Source organism: Thalia democratica, unplaced genomic scaffold (genome assembly GCF_965202585.1).
Source record: "Thalia democratica unplaced genomic scaffold, ktThaDemo2.hap1.1 HAP1_SCAFFOLD_1173, whole genome shotgun sequence".
Lineage (NCBI taxonomy): Eukaryota > Metazoa > Chordata > Thaliacea > Salpida > Salpidae > Thalia > Thalia democratica.
The window spans coordinates 1-18,602 of NW_028140076.1; the positions used below are offsets into that span (position 1 = coordinate 1).

An 18,602-nucleotide genomic window follows, 5' to 3' on the forward strand; every position below is an offset into this window, starting at 1 on the left:
TTTGTTTAAGAAAAACAATATCTTGCTAGTTTTAAGACAAAATTAATTTTAAATTGTTAACCATCAGTTATAAATGATTTTAACTTAAGTTTTGAACGTTTTTAGGAGTCAAGAAAAACTGCTGATTTACAAAATTCTAAAAATAAACTGTTATTTCAACAAAAGAATATTGAAGAAAAGGAGAAAACTCTTGAAAAGAAAAGACTTGCATTAAAAGATCAAGTTAGTTTACTTTTAATGGTATAAATTTATTGTAGTAATGACTTGGTGTCAATAAATTTTACTTCAATTAGTCCTAGCTTTAAAACATGTTTCTAAAGTTTAAAAACTGTACGAAAAATAAAGGTTATTTAAGTTTGAAATTGTATTTTTGCTTAATAGTGCCATGCCAACAGGTCAGTAAAATCATCATTTTCTTTTATTTTTATGTTTTGTAAAAATTTTTAACTTAAAATATTTGTTTTGAAGTAATCAACTTTTCAAGTAACATTTAAAACTGTATGAAAAAGCTTTCAATTCCTAAAGCTGTAAATTTTTTCAATGATACTTTTGTTCACCGTTAATTTTTTTTTATGTGTGTTTATAATAGCCATATTTATCACAAATTTATTTCCCACAATATTTACTTAGTTTAATGCATCAAATTAAGCCACTTTTTAATTTGCTTTAGGGTTTAAGCATAGTTTTAAAGATGTTATTGATAATACTAAAAGTTTATGTAATAGGTTTAATATTATTCTTTTTTCAACTATGAAGTTATTTTTAAGTGAAAGACATTAAAAGTTCAGTGTTTGAAGTGATGTACCAGATCTGGTCTTTTCAGCAAATTTTAGGTTTCTGAAGTCTAAGCATGAATTTTTTTTTTTTTTTCGATTATTTACTTTCAAGTACAGTGCTTATTCACTTATTCGGACGCTCACTTATTTGGACAGTTTCGGTCGCAAGAAAGTTCAAAAAAATTTCAATATCAAACACTTACATTTTTGTATGATTCAAATAGTTAAGCTTTAATGCTATAAAATAAATTTAAGTGATTTTATAAATTCTACAATTTTGTTTAACATTATGACGTAATAATACTGTAAAGATTACATTCTATTTTTGTTCAAAACTAGTTTAGTATTCAAAACCTTTGCATGTAAAGTAATTTAGTTAAGAAATTTTAAAAACAATGTTATTTGAAACATAAATTTTAGTGTTTTATTTAAACTTTCAAAGTTCTTTTTATAGGTAATTAAATTCTGTGTTTTTTTAGAAAATGAATGTATAACAGTTATTTTATTTTTGATTTAAATTCAAACAGTATTACTAAAGTTATTAATTCTATTATACTACAAAAGTTATTATATTACAAATGATGAATTTTACTTGCTTGACTCTCAAAAAACGTATATCGTTGCAGAGGGTTAGAAAGTCTGATGTTTTTCTACCTTAAAAAAATAAACAAATTAACCTAAAAAATTTCTTTTATTATTTATCATTTTATTATATATTATTCACAGTTACTGTGTATTTGTTTTTACTATAACACTTTTATTATGCATTGCATAATATGCAGCAGTTATATTATTACATGAAAGTATTGATATTTGTTGTTATTCGGATTTTTAGTTATCCGGACACGTTTACAGAAAATCTTGCCCAACGTGTCCGGATAAGTGAATAAGCACTGTGAGTCATTTTAAAACAATAGTATTTTAAACTCCTAAAAGGTTTGTTTTTGTAAATAAAAAAGCTTAATTGATAGAATTAAGTTTAGTAATTTTTTTATATAATAAAAATTCACTAGACAAGGGTTGCCATAAAACCTGGAGTTTGGAGGGAAAATTGTAGAACTTGTCAATTTAAGCAAAAAAACTGGAAAAACCTGGAATTTGATAAATTTCAAACAAAAATCACTAAAAAACCTGGAATTTTTACGATTTATGATTACGATAATTTCTATAAGATACACAAAATCTATCAAAAGATAACAAAAAAATTTGTTGTTCTTTTTTTTAGAAAATATTTGAAATAGCTTTACATTATCTTTTAAATGTTTTTATACTAATTGAGACAGTTTTTTTTGCCTTAAATGTTATTTTTTACTAAAAGTTAACCAAAAAACATGATTTTTGAAAAACTTTAAAGGTGTTCAGAATACCTGAAAAAAAATTCAAAAGTTTTTGGCAACCCTGACTAGATCCACAAACTTTTTTTTTGATTTTATTTGAAAAAATAAATATGGATCCTAGTTTTTTGATTTGTGGATCACTAGTTTTTTAATGTTTTATTAAAGCTAATTTGATTAAAAGTTAGTGTTACAAGCAATATGATAAATTTTTCAAAGTTGTATATAATTTTATTATTTATGAAAGTGTAGCATTATTCTTTTCATTATTTTGTTTAGTTTAACTTGTTACTCTAAATAACAAAGGACACTAAAAGATCATTAAGATTAGTAAAGTGAGATTTGTGAAGATGTAAAACAGGTAAAAGCAACAAAAGTTTTAAGACCATTAAATTGGTCTTAAAATGTAAGCAAAGCAAAAAAAAAATCATTATTTTTATACTAGATATCAAAAAGTAAAATAAAACTCTATGGGTAATCATATAATATATTGTGGGAATAAAATTATATGTGTTTTTAAACACTTTGATTTCATTATTTAAAAAAATTTAACTAAAAAAAATATTCTACATACAGGAAAGAAAGTTTGAGCTTCTCAAAGAAGAATTTAGTCAGCGCTATAATGATTTAAACCAGCATGTCCATCAAGTATCTAATAATCAAGGAATTGACATTGCATCTCTGGCAGTTAGTTTGTTGTTAATTTACCTTTGGTGACAATTTTTTTTTCGATATAGTTTTTTAATACTATCCTACTTTTAAAATAAGTAAATTTTAAGTTCTTTACTGTAAGTAAACCACTAGTTAATTTACTTTAGAATTTTTAGGATTAACCTATTTGTGCAAATTGGTATAAAGTTAGATGTAAACTTATTTTTACTTTATGAATTCTAAATATATTTTATTTTCCAAACTTAGCATGTTACTTATGTTACTTACTAATTTTTTGTTTTTCTAAATTATTATAGACAGGAAAACATTTTCTGAGTAAGTTTGTAATCTTTTTAAACCTATTGTTAAACTTAACATCTACCAATTATAAAAGAACTTTCTTTAGGTAATTGCTTTAAAGAAAGCCATTATATAACTAGCAAAAATTAAATAAAATCACATATGACTCTAATTTTTATAACTGTGGAACTTATTCTGCATGTAGTTTTTTTTTTTTGAAACTGAGTTATTTATGAAAATGTTTTTGGCCTTATTGTTCAAAACAAAAAATAGTTTAAATTATAATGCTGTTCAAACAGTGCGTGCTAAAATAAGAACTATTAAAATTTTGTCAGGAAAACTCCTCTGTGGTAAAAGACTTGTACTCGGCAATCATTTCAAAAGATCAGCAAATTGCAGACTTGATGTCGGCCGTTGACGACTCAAACAGCAGCTTTCAAAATGTCTCTAAAGAGTTACAAGTAACTTGCTGCTTTTTATTATTGTTAGAAAATTTCTTCAGCAATTTTTTTTTTGTGAGCTAAACATCTTAAAGTAATATTTATTTTATTGAACTTTATTGTAATTTAAAAAAACAATTTTTCAGAAATACAAGGAAGAGCGAGAGCACCTGATCGAGGCTGAACAGAACCAGCAGAACCTGATTGGGCACCTGGAAAAGAGGCTGACTGATCAGGAGGAAAGGATCAGGTGCGTGATGGAGGATTTCGAAGGAGAGTCGGCAACCAGCTCACTGGTAGAAGACCTCAACAGACAAGTAAGTTCGGTTTTTATTGGTTTTACGGCTTTCACAAGTTTCGCAAAAACTAACTTCTTAACTCTGGAGGCACGTGTTTTTTCTTAAAGTTTTATGACGATCAAATGAAACTAAAACAAATTTGATAGTTTTTCTGTACAATGAATTTGAATGATAAAGTTTTTAGTTAAAAAAGTACAATAAAAATGTTATAATTAAATGTTGTATTTTTTTAATATTATATTTTTTGTCTTATAAGTTTAATTTATAGTTGTAGCTGATTCTGTTGATTTTTTAAATATTATATTTGTTTTAGGAAAAAAATAAATTAATTTCACAATATACTTTGCTTTTACTCAAGTTTTTAGCTGAATTCTGAAACGCTTTGCCTGAATTTTATATAAATTAAAAGTTAATTATTTTTAGGTTGAAAGACTTGAAAGCAAATTACGAGACAAAGAAGAAACTGTTGCTTTGAAGGAAGAGCAAATTTTACAAATCAAAAGAGAGAAAGATACGAATTGGGAAGACTTGCAAGACAGTGCAGTTCTAAATGAACAGGTTTTTGTTTGTTTGATAATTGAAGAATTTTGTGTTTTACAATATTTTTTTTCAGCAAAGTTTATTTAGTTGTTAATTTTTTTTAAAGGCCGTGTTTTAAAACATGTATTATTTTGCAGACATACGTTTTGTATGTCTTTTTTTTCGCCTTTAAACCTAATTTTTAAAACTTTCCGGTCCACCCTTTATAAAATAACAAAAGTTATTTATATGTTAAAAATTAGTTAATTCTAAGTAATGTTTTCCCTTTTTAAAGAAAAATAGATATTTTTTTTTTAATTTTGACATAAATGTTTTTATTTAAAAACTAATGCATTGAGATTTTTGTAACCATGCGAATATTTCTTAAAGATTCACTTAGGTTTAGTTTTAGTCTATTACAGAGTTTCTTAAACTTATTTTCATAAACGCCCTTTTTTTAGAATATTTAGAATAGTAAGTTGACACCCTCACTGATAACAAACCCTGGAAAATTTAGTGTGAGTTTTGTATTTATCGTGAATTGTACCTAACTACCGCCTTATGGCCTTTTACTTATCACAGCCCCATTTGCACCTTATTGCTCCCTGACTGCTAAAATGGCCCTCAGAAGCCTAATGAACCACTTTATGAAATTTTTTATTCATATTACTGTTCCAGTTTTTTTTTACAAAACTGACTATGTATCAAAAACTAATAATAGTTTTGAAAATTTTTAATAGTATATATTTAGTTTATACCAAATATTAGTCAGTGATAATTTTAAAAATAAATTTGGACCTTCTTATGACCTTGACATTTTTTGAAAAGTCAACTTGTATGTACTTTCTTGTTTTAAGGGTAGCAAAATTTATTTACTTTTTAATTTGTGAAAAATTGCTTTCTTGAAAGTTAAATTAAACCCATAAGATTCATTTTTTAATATTCAACAGCTGATAAAGTCGCTGAAGAGAAAACTGCATGAACAGGACGAAGTTTTGAGCGGAAAGGAGAAAGTTGTTTTGCTCTTGCAATCAGAACTAACAGATAGAAATGACGAAGTTCAGGTTTGAGTTGCACTTGTGGTTTTATTAATTAACTGTTATTCTTTTAAACGGGTTAGATTGCCTTTATTTAAAATATTTTTAATTAAAAAATTGTTTGATAAAAACTACTCTTACTTCTTGGGAAAAATCTTTGTTTTCTAACTTTAGTATTGAAATATAGTGTTTAAAATCGTCTATAAAATCTATTTACACAAAGTTTATATGACTTGTAGTCTTTGTGTTGCCATACTTAGTTGTATCTTAGTGTTTTTTCCATGTGTTATTTTCAACTTTTTAAACAAAATTGTTTTTAGAAATATATGAAATTAATCAGTATAAGGTTAAATCAGTAAAAGTCAGGAAAAACAAAAAAAGACAAAAGTCAGTAAAAAATAAGGGGTTTTGGAAAAAAAGGCAGGAATAGTCAGAAAATTTGATATGAACATATCGTAATAATAAAGTTTATCATCACTAAAAACTGTATTTACTAAAATTGTTTTCTTAAAAAATTTTCTTTTGCAATTAATAATTTTTAAGGGTCTACTTGAATTTTTGGAATAAATTAAAATCTTTCAAGTCTTTGGTCATGTATTTTTTAATTGGTTTTTATTAAGAATTTGGTTGAGGAAATTTTTTTCAGCTCGATCTGTGGCAACCCTGGTTTAATAAATTTAGCTAGAAACGATAAATATATTGGTAGAACCAAAATAAATCATTTTTGAACTCTTTAAGTTTTCCAAAGGATCTAGGAGAAATTCTTTATTTTCTGACCATTTTATCAGTTTTTTATTTAGTTTTTTATGGAAATTTATGGCAAAAATGTATTATTTTTAGGTACTTAGAAATTAGTCTAAACTATTTTTCTAAAGATATTTAAGTGTCCATTTACGAACTACTTAATAAAAAATTTCCTACACTTTTGTAACACTTATAAACTATTATTAATTTAGTGTTTCACAAAAAGAATTTATGTATGTAAACATATAAAATAGTTGAACATGTAATATTGGTCTTTTAAAAACATAAGATTAAGATTACATACTTACCAATTTTTTAGCTTTTATAATTTATTTTATTAAGCTTAAAGATTTTTAAGAAAATCTGAAAACTTTAAAAGGTTATGTTTTTAAGGTCATATGTAAATTTACACTTAGTTGGAAAAAATTATTTCATTTTTAAAAGTAATTTACTCTTGTTGATCTCATGTACTTGATAATTCTTAGTTAGAATAAATGTTTCTCTTAAATTGTAATTAAGCATTTTTTTACTTAGTTACAACGCAAAATGCACATATGCATATTTACGTCTTGTTACTAATAAATACTTTGAAGTTAAAAACAAATAATTTTACACTTTTACAACTTTTATAACAATTTGCAGGGAATGCAAAGCACCATAAGAATACTTCAAGAAAGTTTGAGAGAAAATTTAACTCTTCCCACTCACAGTGAGACTCTAAAGAAAGATGACAATGTTAGTGAACTCATTTTCATATTATGTAATTATCATAAAACTGTTACGTTATATATTTTGCAAATGCTTGAATAATTCATTTTTATTGACAACTCAAAATTTATCGAATCATACCAATTTTCCGGCAATCACAAATAAAAGTTCTCAAATTTATCTTATGGTCGAAAGATACGAGTTTAATTGTTTATTTTGCTTTCCAACGTCAGATGCTTCAAACGGAAAGGTATAAAGTTTTCCGTTTGAATAATTGATGCTTGTCGTCTATCGATTGCTGTGCACAAGTCAATCGTTATTAAATTGAATTTATCTATTTCAAAAAATTAGTTTTGATGGTTACTTCAAAACTAAATTTTAACTGTTGTAATATCACTGTTCTCCTTTTTTCAATGTTTAATTTTTTTTCTTTTTAATTGTCGTAATCTCTTTAACAGCAAAAACTTTTTTTTTTACTTTTGCTTATAATTTCTTAAGTTTTAAGATTAATAAATAATAATAAATAGTTAAAAACCACCGAAGTTTAACAGATAAAGAAACATACTCATTGTACTCTCACAGCTTTAGCTTTTTTATACAAACAATATATTTTTTAATTTACTTGTTATGAAGTATTAATTCTTAAAATATTTTAATTAATTCAATATGTTTTTATAAAAAGTTATTTAATTCAATCATTTTAGTTTCTATCTATCTTTTTGTATTTTACTAACTCTCTTTTATTTAAATATGGTTTAACCTAACAATTTTTCAAACTATTTTTTAATATTTTATCTTATAGTTTTACAAATCAGTTTATGAGTACATAAATTTAAACGCAAATTATCAAATGACGTTTCTCTTAAAAAATGGTAATTTATGTTTAGTAAAAAATAATAACATTTTATTTTAAACAACAGTTTGCAATTTAGTTTCAATAACTAGATATTATTTTTCTAAAGATTTTTGAACGGAATTTTTACTACTATTTATTATTATAATTATTATAGTATTAAACAGCTACACAAACTTGTACTTCTAAAAAAAATAACATCTTTGTAAAATTGCATGCATTGCTTTACCAAAAGTTTTGTAAAAAATTATATGATTCTGTTAATTTCAGAACGATAAACTTTAACTTTCCATATGAAATGGAAATAAATTATAATTTGTTTTAAAATACTGATAAATTTGAATAAACAACAATAACCTTATATACTTCGGTTTTATGCAGCTAAAGGTTACAAAGCTTAAATAGAATAATGTTTAAAATATTTTTTCTTGATAAACTGGTTTTCTTCGATCAAGTTTTCTTTGCATTCTCCTTTTTACTTTTTCTATAGAACAACACGTTCCTTGTTGAGCCCAACAGTATAATAGGCTATTTTTATCATAATTTTTTTTTGCATTAGTTTGAATTAAAAGTTATTCATTTTTATATACCAATACTTCACGACAATACTTTGAAAATATCTCAAATATAAAAATTGTTTGTTAATTGAAAATTTAAAGCTGCAAATTATACCAGAAAAACTGAAATATTGAGAAGAAAGTTTACAAACAGTTTAACTATTTTAAAATTTAATGTATAAATATTTTAAGCACTGAAACTAAAAATTAACACTTTAGAAACCTAAATATAAGTATATATAATTTTGTTTAGTTTAAAACATAAATAAATACTTTAAAAATGAATTAAAAAATATTTAATTTCTATAAATTTTAAAAAACTCCTTATCATTCATAATTTTGTTTGTTTCAACTATAATTGTTAATTATTGTTTGTTTCCAAGTAGTTTAAGCTAGTTTGTTTGCTTTTTCATAGTAGCTTGTTTAAAAACTTATGTTAGGAAAACAAAAAATAATTTGATCAGCATCTAAATTTTATTGCGACTATAATCTAATTATAATTTGATGAACTTTAAAATAAGAAGTCAAGAAAAACTTAAATAGAACTACTCTTTAGTTAGAACTTACTACTTTAGTAAAGTAGTAGAACTACTACTTTAGAATCTTAAATAGAACTCTAATTTTAGATTTGCCAAAAAACCTGGACACAATTTTTGTATGTAAAATGATGAAATTTCGAGTAGGTACAAAAAATCTATTGTAACAAGTTTTTTTGTATCATTTAGAATTTTATTTTTTATAAAACACATTTAATGTAGCATTACAGTATCTTTTCAATATTGTTATACTATTTAGGATAGATTGAAACCTTTAACTTTATTTCATACTAAAAATAACTAAAAAAAGTTGAATTTAAAAAACCTGAAAGAAATTTATAAAATTTTGAGAAATTAAGAATAATAACTTTTGACAACCCTGAAGTATGCATGTTTGTGTTATATGTAAAAGTTTTAACAATATAACCTATTAGATATTATAACAAGCGCGAGTTTTATTAAACATAATTATATTACGCTTGACATATACAATAATTTTTTTTTACAAATAAGAAGTCTTTTTAATAATTTTTTGACTTTTTCAATAAACTTTTCAATAAACTATAAGTTAATCAAAGACCATTTGCAACTTAAAATAACTATATTTTTCACTTTGTTAAATTTATATACTTAAAGTTTCTAGAAATCTATCTTCAAATTTTTATCAAAAGTTATATTGTATATAACACTTTTGAAGAATAGTTGATTACCAAGTTGTTATTCATTAAAGATACAGTTCGAAAAGCTTAAATTATAGAAATTGTTTAAAACACAAAAATATAGTTATTTTATGCAGCAAATGGTATTTGAATTCAGCAAAAACCCTTCTGACAATAGAATAAGTTAGTTAGGCTTGTTTTCTTATGTGTAGAAACTGAAATAATTTTTTTTTGTTGGATTGGTAGCAATCTCCAGCTATGTTTAGCAAAGCTAAAATGTTTTGTCCTTCATACAATGAGCACTGGACTTTACTGTACGACCATCAAAAACAAATCACGCAAAGTTCGGGACTTTGTCTGTCTGACAGGTCTTAATAAGGGCCAGATCGCAGAATTTTTTTGGTGGACGTACGGTGCAGTCTAGTGCTTTTTTTGTTATAAAAAGAAAATGTTTATAAAAAATGTTTAATCAGGACAACAGTGAAGATACGAGCTATTTAGTGAGATCGAAGAGAGAGATCGACCAGCTTCAAGTTGAGAAAGATCTTCAAGTTGCAGAAAATGCAGCGCTTACGGTTAGTTTAATTATTAAGTTTTTTGTCTCAGAATATTTTTAGAAGTGGTGAAAAGGTTGTGTAATTCATAGTTTAATGTATTTTTTATATTTTGAGACTCTTATTAAGTATATTTTATATTGTCTTAAAATTATGTGTTAGTTAAATATTATTTTAATATATTTTATTAAACTTATTTGTGAAACATTTATAAATTGGCTTCTAGCTAATATTTGACATAAGCTTAAGTCTTGTTTTTCTACTTCAAGCCCATCGAAATAGAAGTACAAATATATACAAGTTTATTTACACAAATATAGTTCGATTAAAGTTTTAAAAATAAGTAATACAATTTAAAGGAAGAAATAGAAATTCTATCAACCAAGAACCAATATGCATGGAGTCAAGTAGAAAGTTTGAAGCTGGAAGTTGAGAGTGCTCGGCTGAAACTTGATGAAAATAAACATAATAGTAATTTCAATTTCTTATTAAAATATGCACTGTGTACTTTTGTATTTAAGTGTAACAGTTAGAGATTTCAACTTGGATTCAAGGAAATAAATACAAACAATTTGTTTCAAAGAATCTCTTTCAAAGCAATGTTTCGCTCTATTAGAGTTCTTCAGTTGTAAATAAACTCTTAAACAATTTATATAATGATACTCAATAAGAGTTTAATTATAACTAAAGAACTGTAATAGAAAAAAAACTATAACAGATTTAAATAAAATATAATTTTTATTTTTTTTGTTATTTGATAAACATATATTTATCTTTTTATATTTTTAACTTGAACAGTATAGTATTGAATAAACTTAGTCTTATTTATGTTTGAAAGTAAAAAATACAGATAATATATGTTTTGTACAGCTTAAATTAAGCTTAGTATCAAATCACATTGATAATTTAGCATACTATATTTTATAAGAAACTTAAACACTGTTTATAAGTCTATCTTAGTTGTAAGGTTTTATCATACTGTTCAACTTAAAATAAATAGACTAATGTTAACTTTAAATAATCCTGATAACAGCTTTATAAGTTTATAATTTATAAAAGATTCGATTGAAGTCCCAAACAGTCCACCGGTTTCAGATGTGTCTTCACAAACAACCTCCTTATTCGTGTCGGATGAACAAAAATTTAAAGTGAGGCTACAAACCATCCTCGATCAACTAAATCATCAAACCAAAGTTTGTAATTTTCACAAAAAAATAGTTTAAAGCTGGATAGCAGGGTTTCTCAAAGACGTATTTATTTAATATCAATCCCTGGGGGATATTTTGGCTATCAGGGTACTACGAGTAGTACTGAAAAGTAAAAATGTAATTAACTAGTTAAGGAGCGACTTTTTTACCTAAAGAGGTGATTATGAAAGTGACTTTGGGAAACCCTGCTGTAAAGTATTAATTTTATATTCAATATCAGTTTACTCAAATGGATATTTTTCTTACTTTAATACCAAAAGAAAGTAAATAAGTTTTGATTTTTAAAAAATAACTTTGATTAAAATAGAGTTTAAATGATTAGGTGCTCGAATGCCAGACCGAAGAGCTGAGGAAAAGCGAGGAAGCCAACGAAAAACTGCAAACTTCCTACAAAGCAACGCAGATTGATTTGGATGGCAGCCGGCGGGAAACGGCGCAAGTAAAAAACGTCGTTCGCGCCCTACTCGCCTCCCAGCAGGTCTTCAACAAGAACTTCAGCCAACCAGAAGAGGGAAACGAAGTGGGCGACAACCAATCGAAAGCGCCGCATCACAAGTTCCCTATATTTTCTCCCGACCGCGACGAGAGCGCGCTCGAGCTCGTCGAAACTTTGCGTCACCAGCTCGACGTCAGCTCGGAACTGATGACGTCATTCGTCGAGCAAAAACAAGATTTAGTGACGTCACTCAATCGAAAGATGGAAGAGAAAAGCGCGGAGGTCAGAGAGCGAACGGCGAAGCACGAGGAGCTTAAAGAAAAGGTGGAGAAAGCGGTGCGGGATTGCGACGACGCAAAGGCGAAGTTGGCGGCTTCCGAAGCCAGCTGCGACGAATCAGCGTGGAAGTTGAACGAAGCGGTGGCCAAGCACGAGGAAGAGCTGGAAATTTGCAGGAAGGAGGCCGAGGTGAAAATCAACGGAGCGTGCGATGAGCTCGAATGCGTCCGTGCCAAGATACAAAGCGAAAAGGAAGATATCAAGCATCAGATGGAAAAATACAAAGAACTTAGTATGAAAGCGGAAAGCGAACTGAAAGAAGCGTCTGAAGAAAACAAAAAACTGCAAGATTTGAACAAGAAGGACAAAGTGGAAATTGAAAAGCTCGCTGAAAATTTGCGGGCAGCCGATGAAAAATTGCGAGAAGCTCGTAAAAAGCGCGGGAAAAGCGATAAGATCGTCAACGAGCTAAAGTCTCATCTGGCGGTGAGCACTGCTGAGATTGCCAGCCTCCAGAGCAAAGTCCAGCAAAAAGTGCAAGCTCACTCAATGGTATTTTGTTTTTCTACTCGATATATTTATTTACACACAATACTCTATTTATTTTGTTAAAAAATGTAGGTTCTTGTTTGTCATAAGTTTATCACAAAAGTTGACTCGTCAGTGTGTAATGGTGTCCGTTTGATTGAAAATTTTATGAAGACTTTGTCTTGTAAAAATTTTAGTTTACAAGTACATATTTTATTTAACTTTTTTAATCAACTAACTGAGAATAAAAGCTGATTTTTGTTTGCAAAGATTGAGAATGAAAACGTAAGATTGCGGGATAAGCTGGCGAGTTTTTCGAAAGAAGGCGGTTTCTTCAGCGATTGTCAGGAAAATGTGAAGGAAAAATTAAAAAGAGCTGATGAGATTCAGAACCAGTTTGAACAGGTTAATGCAAGTTCTTTAATTTTAATAAACTTAAAAAGCTATTTTCGAAATTAAATAACAACTTATTTTGTTAGATTTGAAATATCATTGCTCTATAAATATTAATTGGTTTATCAGTTTAGAGCTTAGTAGTAATTTTAAAGTACATTTATAAATAATAAAATGATACTTAAGTTTCAATGCAGTATTTAAAATAATTAATTTCACTGTTTAGCTTTTGTAGAACTACATGAAGTTGTCCGTACAATTTGATAAAATAATTTTACCTATTTTTTTTTATTTACCTAACTCATAAAGTTTTAGGTAAGAACTTTTTGTCGTGAAAAGATTTTTTTTTTGTCTGGTACCCTGTAAAATAGTCTTACTAGATTATTTGAAATTTATTGTAATAAAAAATCTCGGAAGAATTAGTTTTTTCAGTTAGTAAATGTTCTAAGGCAAGACCAATTAGTACTTACGAAAGTTACAAGTGATAAAATTGATTTATGTTTAGATATAAAATAAAAGTTTTTAAAAAAACTGCCTTTTTTTATTAAAAATAACTTTACTATTATGTAAACTTCAACCGTATTAAAAATCATCAACTTAAAAGTAAATGGTAAGTTATTAGGTTTAATAAAAATTTGTCAATACTTGTTTAATACTTCAACAGAACACTTAGGTTAACCATCATGGAGGAATTTAACTAAAATACTGCGTTCGCTATAAGAAATATTTAATAGATAGCTTTTTAAAAAGCAATTTTAAATTTATTTGCTTTGTAAAAGACTGTAAACAAAACAAATATAAATAAAACTTGCTTCATATGTTGAGGGTTTGCAAGCTTTTGTTTATGAAGCCACTCACGGTATTTTCGAAGTCTGATCTTTTATACTAGCTTTTACTTTTGTTATATAAAAATTTACTCTGAATAAGTTATAAATTATATAAGAAATAAACATATATCATGATATAAACCTACGGTATAGTTAAATCGACATTGTTTATTTATTAGTTTTGTTTGTTTTCAAGCAAAAGTTTCAGTATTCATCTAAATAAAAAACTTGAAGCTTACTAAAAAGACTAAAAGAGTTTTAAAGTCTTATTACAAAATTAGTTTATGTGGAAACTTTGTTTTTATAGTCACAAAATTTTCATATTTAGTTGGAAGATGTAATAAATGAAAACGGGTTGTTTTTATTCAATAGTGGTGATGACTTTCTTAATAATCAGAACGGAAATTTTGTTCAAACCATTATGGAGTTGATAAAGGTGTGTAGAAATGCTACCTGAATGTAAAATTAACAAGACTGATGAACTGTAATAATATTTTTGTTTCTCAGACGGCATGTTTATAAACTGGTCTTGATGAAAACTGTATAACTTGCGTTATTAATTTCTGTATGCATGACTAATGTTTTTTTATTAACGATTAATGTAAGTATTGCAATTAATCTGTTGGAAGTCATATTTTGTGTATACATTAGTTAAAGGAAAAATTGAGTCATTAAAGACTTTTTTATTATTTAAAATAAGGGTTTATGACAATCAAACTAATTAAACATTTAGCCATAGTAAGGTTTAACTATTGAACATTTGAGCTTGTATCTAACAAAGTTCTTAAACATAACTTTAAAAGATTAAAAAGTGTAAAGTAAAAGAAGCCGAAAAGTATTGAACAAAAAACATGTAAAACAATTTTACCAAATATAGTGTCTTGATAACGAACAATGAACAGGCTAGACTACTTACACTACTATATAAGCTTCTAACACCTTATATTTAAGTCAATTTAAATTCAATTATTATTTTAAAAAACCGAAAATTATACTATATTAGTAAAGTTAAACTAAATGTATGCTTTTTTGTCTTGTTTACTCACCACTCACTTAATTTCTCGTTTATAGTAGCTTGCTCTTGCACGCTTTTCAAAACACTGGTTATTCATCGTTTATAATACTATTGTTTACTAAAATGCTTATTTTTAATTAAACGTCAACGTTTATCATATCATTTATACAGAACAATTTGTATGTATATCAATCATAAGCTTTTGTTTAACTTTTCCTATAAAAATAACTTTTATACCAAAAAAGAAGTTGAACATTTAAATCACAATAGTTTGAATATTTTAAAATAAACTTCTCAAACTTAAGTTTAAGATATTATGTGCAACTAATTTATTTTTCTAAAATTTCGTAGAAGTTTTACTGTATTATCTATATTTTCAATTACTTTTTTAGCCTCTAAATTTTAGATTTGTTCTAACAATTAAAGTATGACTATTAAAAAAGCAAATTTTTAAATTAAACTTGGTTTTATTGTAAGAGTATATAACTAGTAGTCTATTTTAATAATTGAAATTTGTGTTTATTTTTTTTTGTTAGCTTGCTTTAAAAAATAATTGCTTTGAAGCTAAATAACAAAGAAAGTTTTTTTATAAGTTTAGAAATATTTTTAAGCAAAAATTTCTGTTTAATGTTCTACTATATTTCTATTAATTTTGATGATAGTTTTTTAGTTCACACCATTATGTTTTTAACTTATTTGTTTTAAAGTTTTTTTTTATGATCAAGTTGAGCAAAGTTTTTGTAGAACAATTGAATGAAATTACTCCCTTAGTGTTTTTATATGCAGTTTACAGTAATAATACTATAATATTTTAGTTCCTCAAATCACCGTAGAATGTCAACTGTTTTTTTGTCCTGATTTTGCATTTGTAGATAACTAAATACATGTCAAAAAATTTACAAATTTTCGTCTTTGCTCATCCTCAATATTTAGCTAGTTTGTGAAAATTTTCCTAGTAAAAACTTTATTAAAAACTTTTAAATTAATTATTTTGATAGTTTTTATAACATCTATAAACATCACTAAAAGTCATAGAGATGTTGTTTTTGTTTATAAATTGACAAATAAATTGTAGTCAACAATAAATATAAACAAAATGATATTACTAATTAACATGTAATTTTTTAATGAAGTTTTGTAAAAGATCTTCAATAATTTCCAAAACTTTTTAGCTATACACTGCAAAATATTTTTTACGTTAAAGCAAAAATTCTACAACTAAAGGTAATTTGTTTTGTTTTATACTTAAAAAGTAGTTATTAAAACACACACCAACAATAGTTGTTTTTTTTTTTCATTCTAAAGTATAATTAAGATTTTTATTAGAATTTAAACTTTTAACCTGCTTAAAATTTATTTTTATTGCTACCATATTTTGTATTTAAAACTTTTTTTCCATGAAAATATTTTGTCCAAGCAGTTAATTTATGTTTGCTGAAGAAACATCGAAAGTACTTCAAACAAAAATAATAAAAAAGCCGAAAATATATGCAGTTTCAACTTTTTGGCTGTTTTTGAACTTTTAAAATACTCTTTTTTTTTCTTTTTTTTTTTATTGTATATGAATTAATTAAAAAAAATATTTTAATGAAATTTTTTTTGAAGATATATAAAACGTAGAACACGTTTCGTTAAAATTATTTCAAAACCGTTTTTTTTTTATAAAAAAGTTTTAAAGGTATTTATTAATTAGTTTTACATAGAACTATATATTACAGATTATTGACTTATAGATTGTAAAATTTTTCTGTCAGACATCTTATAAGAAGCAATTTAATTATAAATTTTCATAAATATTTTTTTCGAACTTACTATAGCTATTTCTACATTTTGTTGTTAAAGCTACAATTTTTCAAAATACTTACTTTATTGAAACTGACGTTACTATATGTTAAAAAAGTGACACAGTTCCAGATTTTATTCAAGAAGCTTTATAGTACTCATTTAACCAAATGGGTTATTTTAATGGTTTTTATGTTTTATGTCTTAACTACGTGGTCTCCAGTAACTTACTGACTGCTATACTTACGAGAAGTAAATAATACACTAACAGTATAAGTTACAAAACTATTTCCTAAGTTATAAATAAAACACACTTTGAATAAATGCACTTTACTTTAATTTAAATAATAAATCTTGGTTCTGGAGAAAGAAACTATTAAAACACGACACAAATAAAATCTATCAAAAGTATTAACAATCGTAAAGTTATATAAAATACTAACATCAAATCCGCGATGTAGACGTTTTCTCGAAACAAGTTAATGAAACGTCTTTCAGTAAGTAAAACAACTAACTTTAACGCGTATTTGAAAGACAAACGCCGATATATACTCGTCGGAATGAAATTAACTCCTTGAAATAATAAAAATGTTTGTTTTTTTATACTGGAAGCACGTCACGAAATCTGCGTAGACAGTTTACAACATCCGCTTTAAAATACGAAAATGAGATGTTAATATCATTACATTGTTTCTTTTTAAATTTTCAATTTTAACGTTTTAAGCCTGGTTTTAAATAATTTAAATCCTTAAAATCCTACATAACTTTAAACTTTTTTATAATTGTTAAAAGGCCGGGTCTAAAAAAATAGTAAGAAAAAGAAACTGAATAACTTATTATCTCAAAAATTACATAATTTACAAAAAATAAGATAAGACACAACATAAGGACAAATTAAAAATGATAGTCATTTAGTTGTCTTTAATCATTCTCTCCGGCTTACTTGTCTTCCGGCTTCTTGTCCTTGGACTTCTTGTCATCGGGCTGCTTCTTTTACTGTGGTTTATTTAGCAGGAACGAATTGTTTTAATTCGCTTGTTCTTCTCAAAATTCCAAATTCAAAAATTCATCGAACTCACTTGTTGACATAGAAAAGATTCATCTTTTCATTGTCCATCATTGTAGTATTCATTTGAAAGAATTCATTCCAAAAAATACGCGGCTCAAAAAAAAAAAAGTTGAGATATTCTTTCAAGAAAGTTTAGTAAAAACTACTATGTTATTAGGCCAAACGACAATAACGAAACTGTCAGTATTTACTTTTAAACCCATTATTTTATACAAAACAAAACAAAAATCAAGCATTTAAAGATGCATTAAAAGAAAATTAATAGTTTATAAAACATGAAAAACTTTAATTTTGTTTTTAACTTAGAAAAACATATGTTCTTAATATTCAACTCGCAAACTTTAATAAACAAAACAGAAAACATTTTCTTTAAAACATTTTACAAAACAATAAGTAGTATTTTCATGCACAAACTTTTATAGGATTCAAGTATAAAATATCTCAAAAAGCAACACGAGCAATTTCTGAGCATTATAGAAATTTTAAAGAGAAAAATTTAGCGAGTGCTTTTTACGATCGTTAACAGTCAAAACTTAATGGGAGTTGAAAGTACTTATAAATTCAAAATTTATAAGAAAAATTTATCACGAGTCGAATTTAAAAGCTTTAAACTTGAACTTGGTTATTTTACGAGAAAAAAAAATCTGGTAATTTAATTTTAATTTAAAATTAGAGAAAAATGTAGTTACTAAACTTAATATAAAAAGTAGGCTTATTTGTATAATTGTTATATCGTAGCTTTTGAAAAATAGTTCAATTACTAAATTGTAATATGAAATATAAAAAACTTTATAACACATCATTAAAAGTAAAAAAGCTATAAAATTTTACAATTCAGAAATTTTATCAGAAAAGAACACAAAATAGACTTAATAGTTTCTTTCAGTTTGAATTCTTAAAAATATTACCTGAGTTTGAAAAAATTTAAAATAGATTTTCATATTAATAAAAAGTTACAACTTTCTACCTTTATTAAAGTCTGTTTCCTTAATTTTGTGAAAATATTTATATTTTATCTTCAAAAGGCTTTATGATAAATGTTAAAAGTTTTAGACCTGCTATTAGTAATTCTGACTCTTTTTTGTTCTGTGTTATAAT

The 18,602-nt window shown here is 25.8% G+C and overlaps 1 protein-coding gene across 1 annotated transcript in view; it reads left to right on the forward strand.

Annotated features, from left to right (window-relative positions):
* Nucleotides 1-105: 105 nt before the first annotated feature.
* LOC145847978 (uncharacterized) overlaps nucleotides 106-18,602 on the forward strand; it is a gene marked incomplete at both ends in the record, with an annotated part of 35,358 nt that continues 16,861 nt past the window's right edge. Inside the window, 13 exons of the mRNA XM_082953777.1 lie at nucleotides 106-222; nucleotides 2,687-2,797; nucleotides 3,397-3,522; nucleotides 3,648-3,818; nucleotides 4,224-4,358; nucleotides 5,270-5,383; nucleotides 6,743-6,835; nucleotides 9,887-9,988; nucleotides 10,327-10,438; nucleotides 11,027-11,160; nucleotides 11,498-12,442; nucleotides 12,689-12,823; nucleotides 13,967-14,074. Coding sequence (XP_082809903.1) covers nucleotides 106-222; nucleotides 2,687-2,797; nucleotides 3,397-3,522; nucleotides 3,648-3,818; nucleotides 4,224-4,358; nucleotides 5,270-5,383; nucleotides 6,743-6,835; nucleotides 9,887-9,988; nucleotides 10,327-10,438; nucleotides 11,027-11,160; nucleotides 11,498-12,442; nucleotides 12,689-12,823; nucleotides 13,967-14,074 — 2,403 coding nt within the window. The remainder of the gene's footprint in view (nucleotides 223-2,686; nucleotides 2,798-3,396; nucleotides 3,523-3,647; nucleotides 3,819-4,223; nucleotides 4,359-5,269; nucleotides 5,384-6,742; nucleotides 6,836-9,886; nucleotides 9,989-10,326; nucleotides 10,439-11,026; nucleotides 11,161-11,497; nucleotides 12,443-12,688; nucleotides 12,824-13,966; nucleotides 14,075-18,602) is intronic.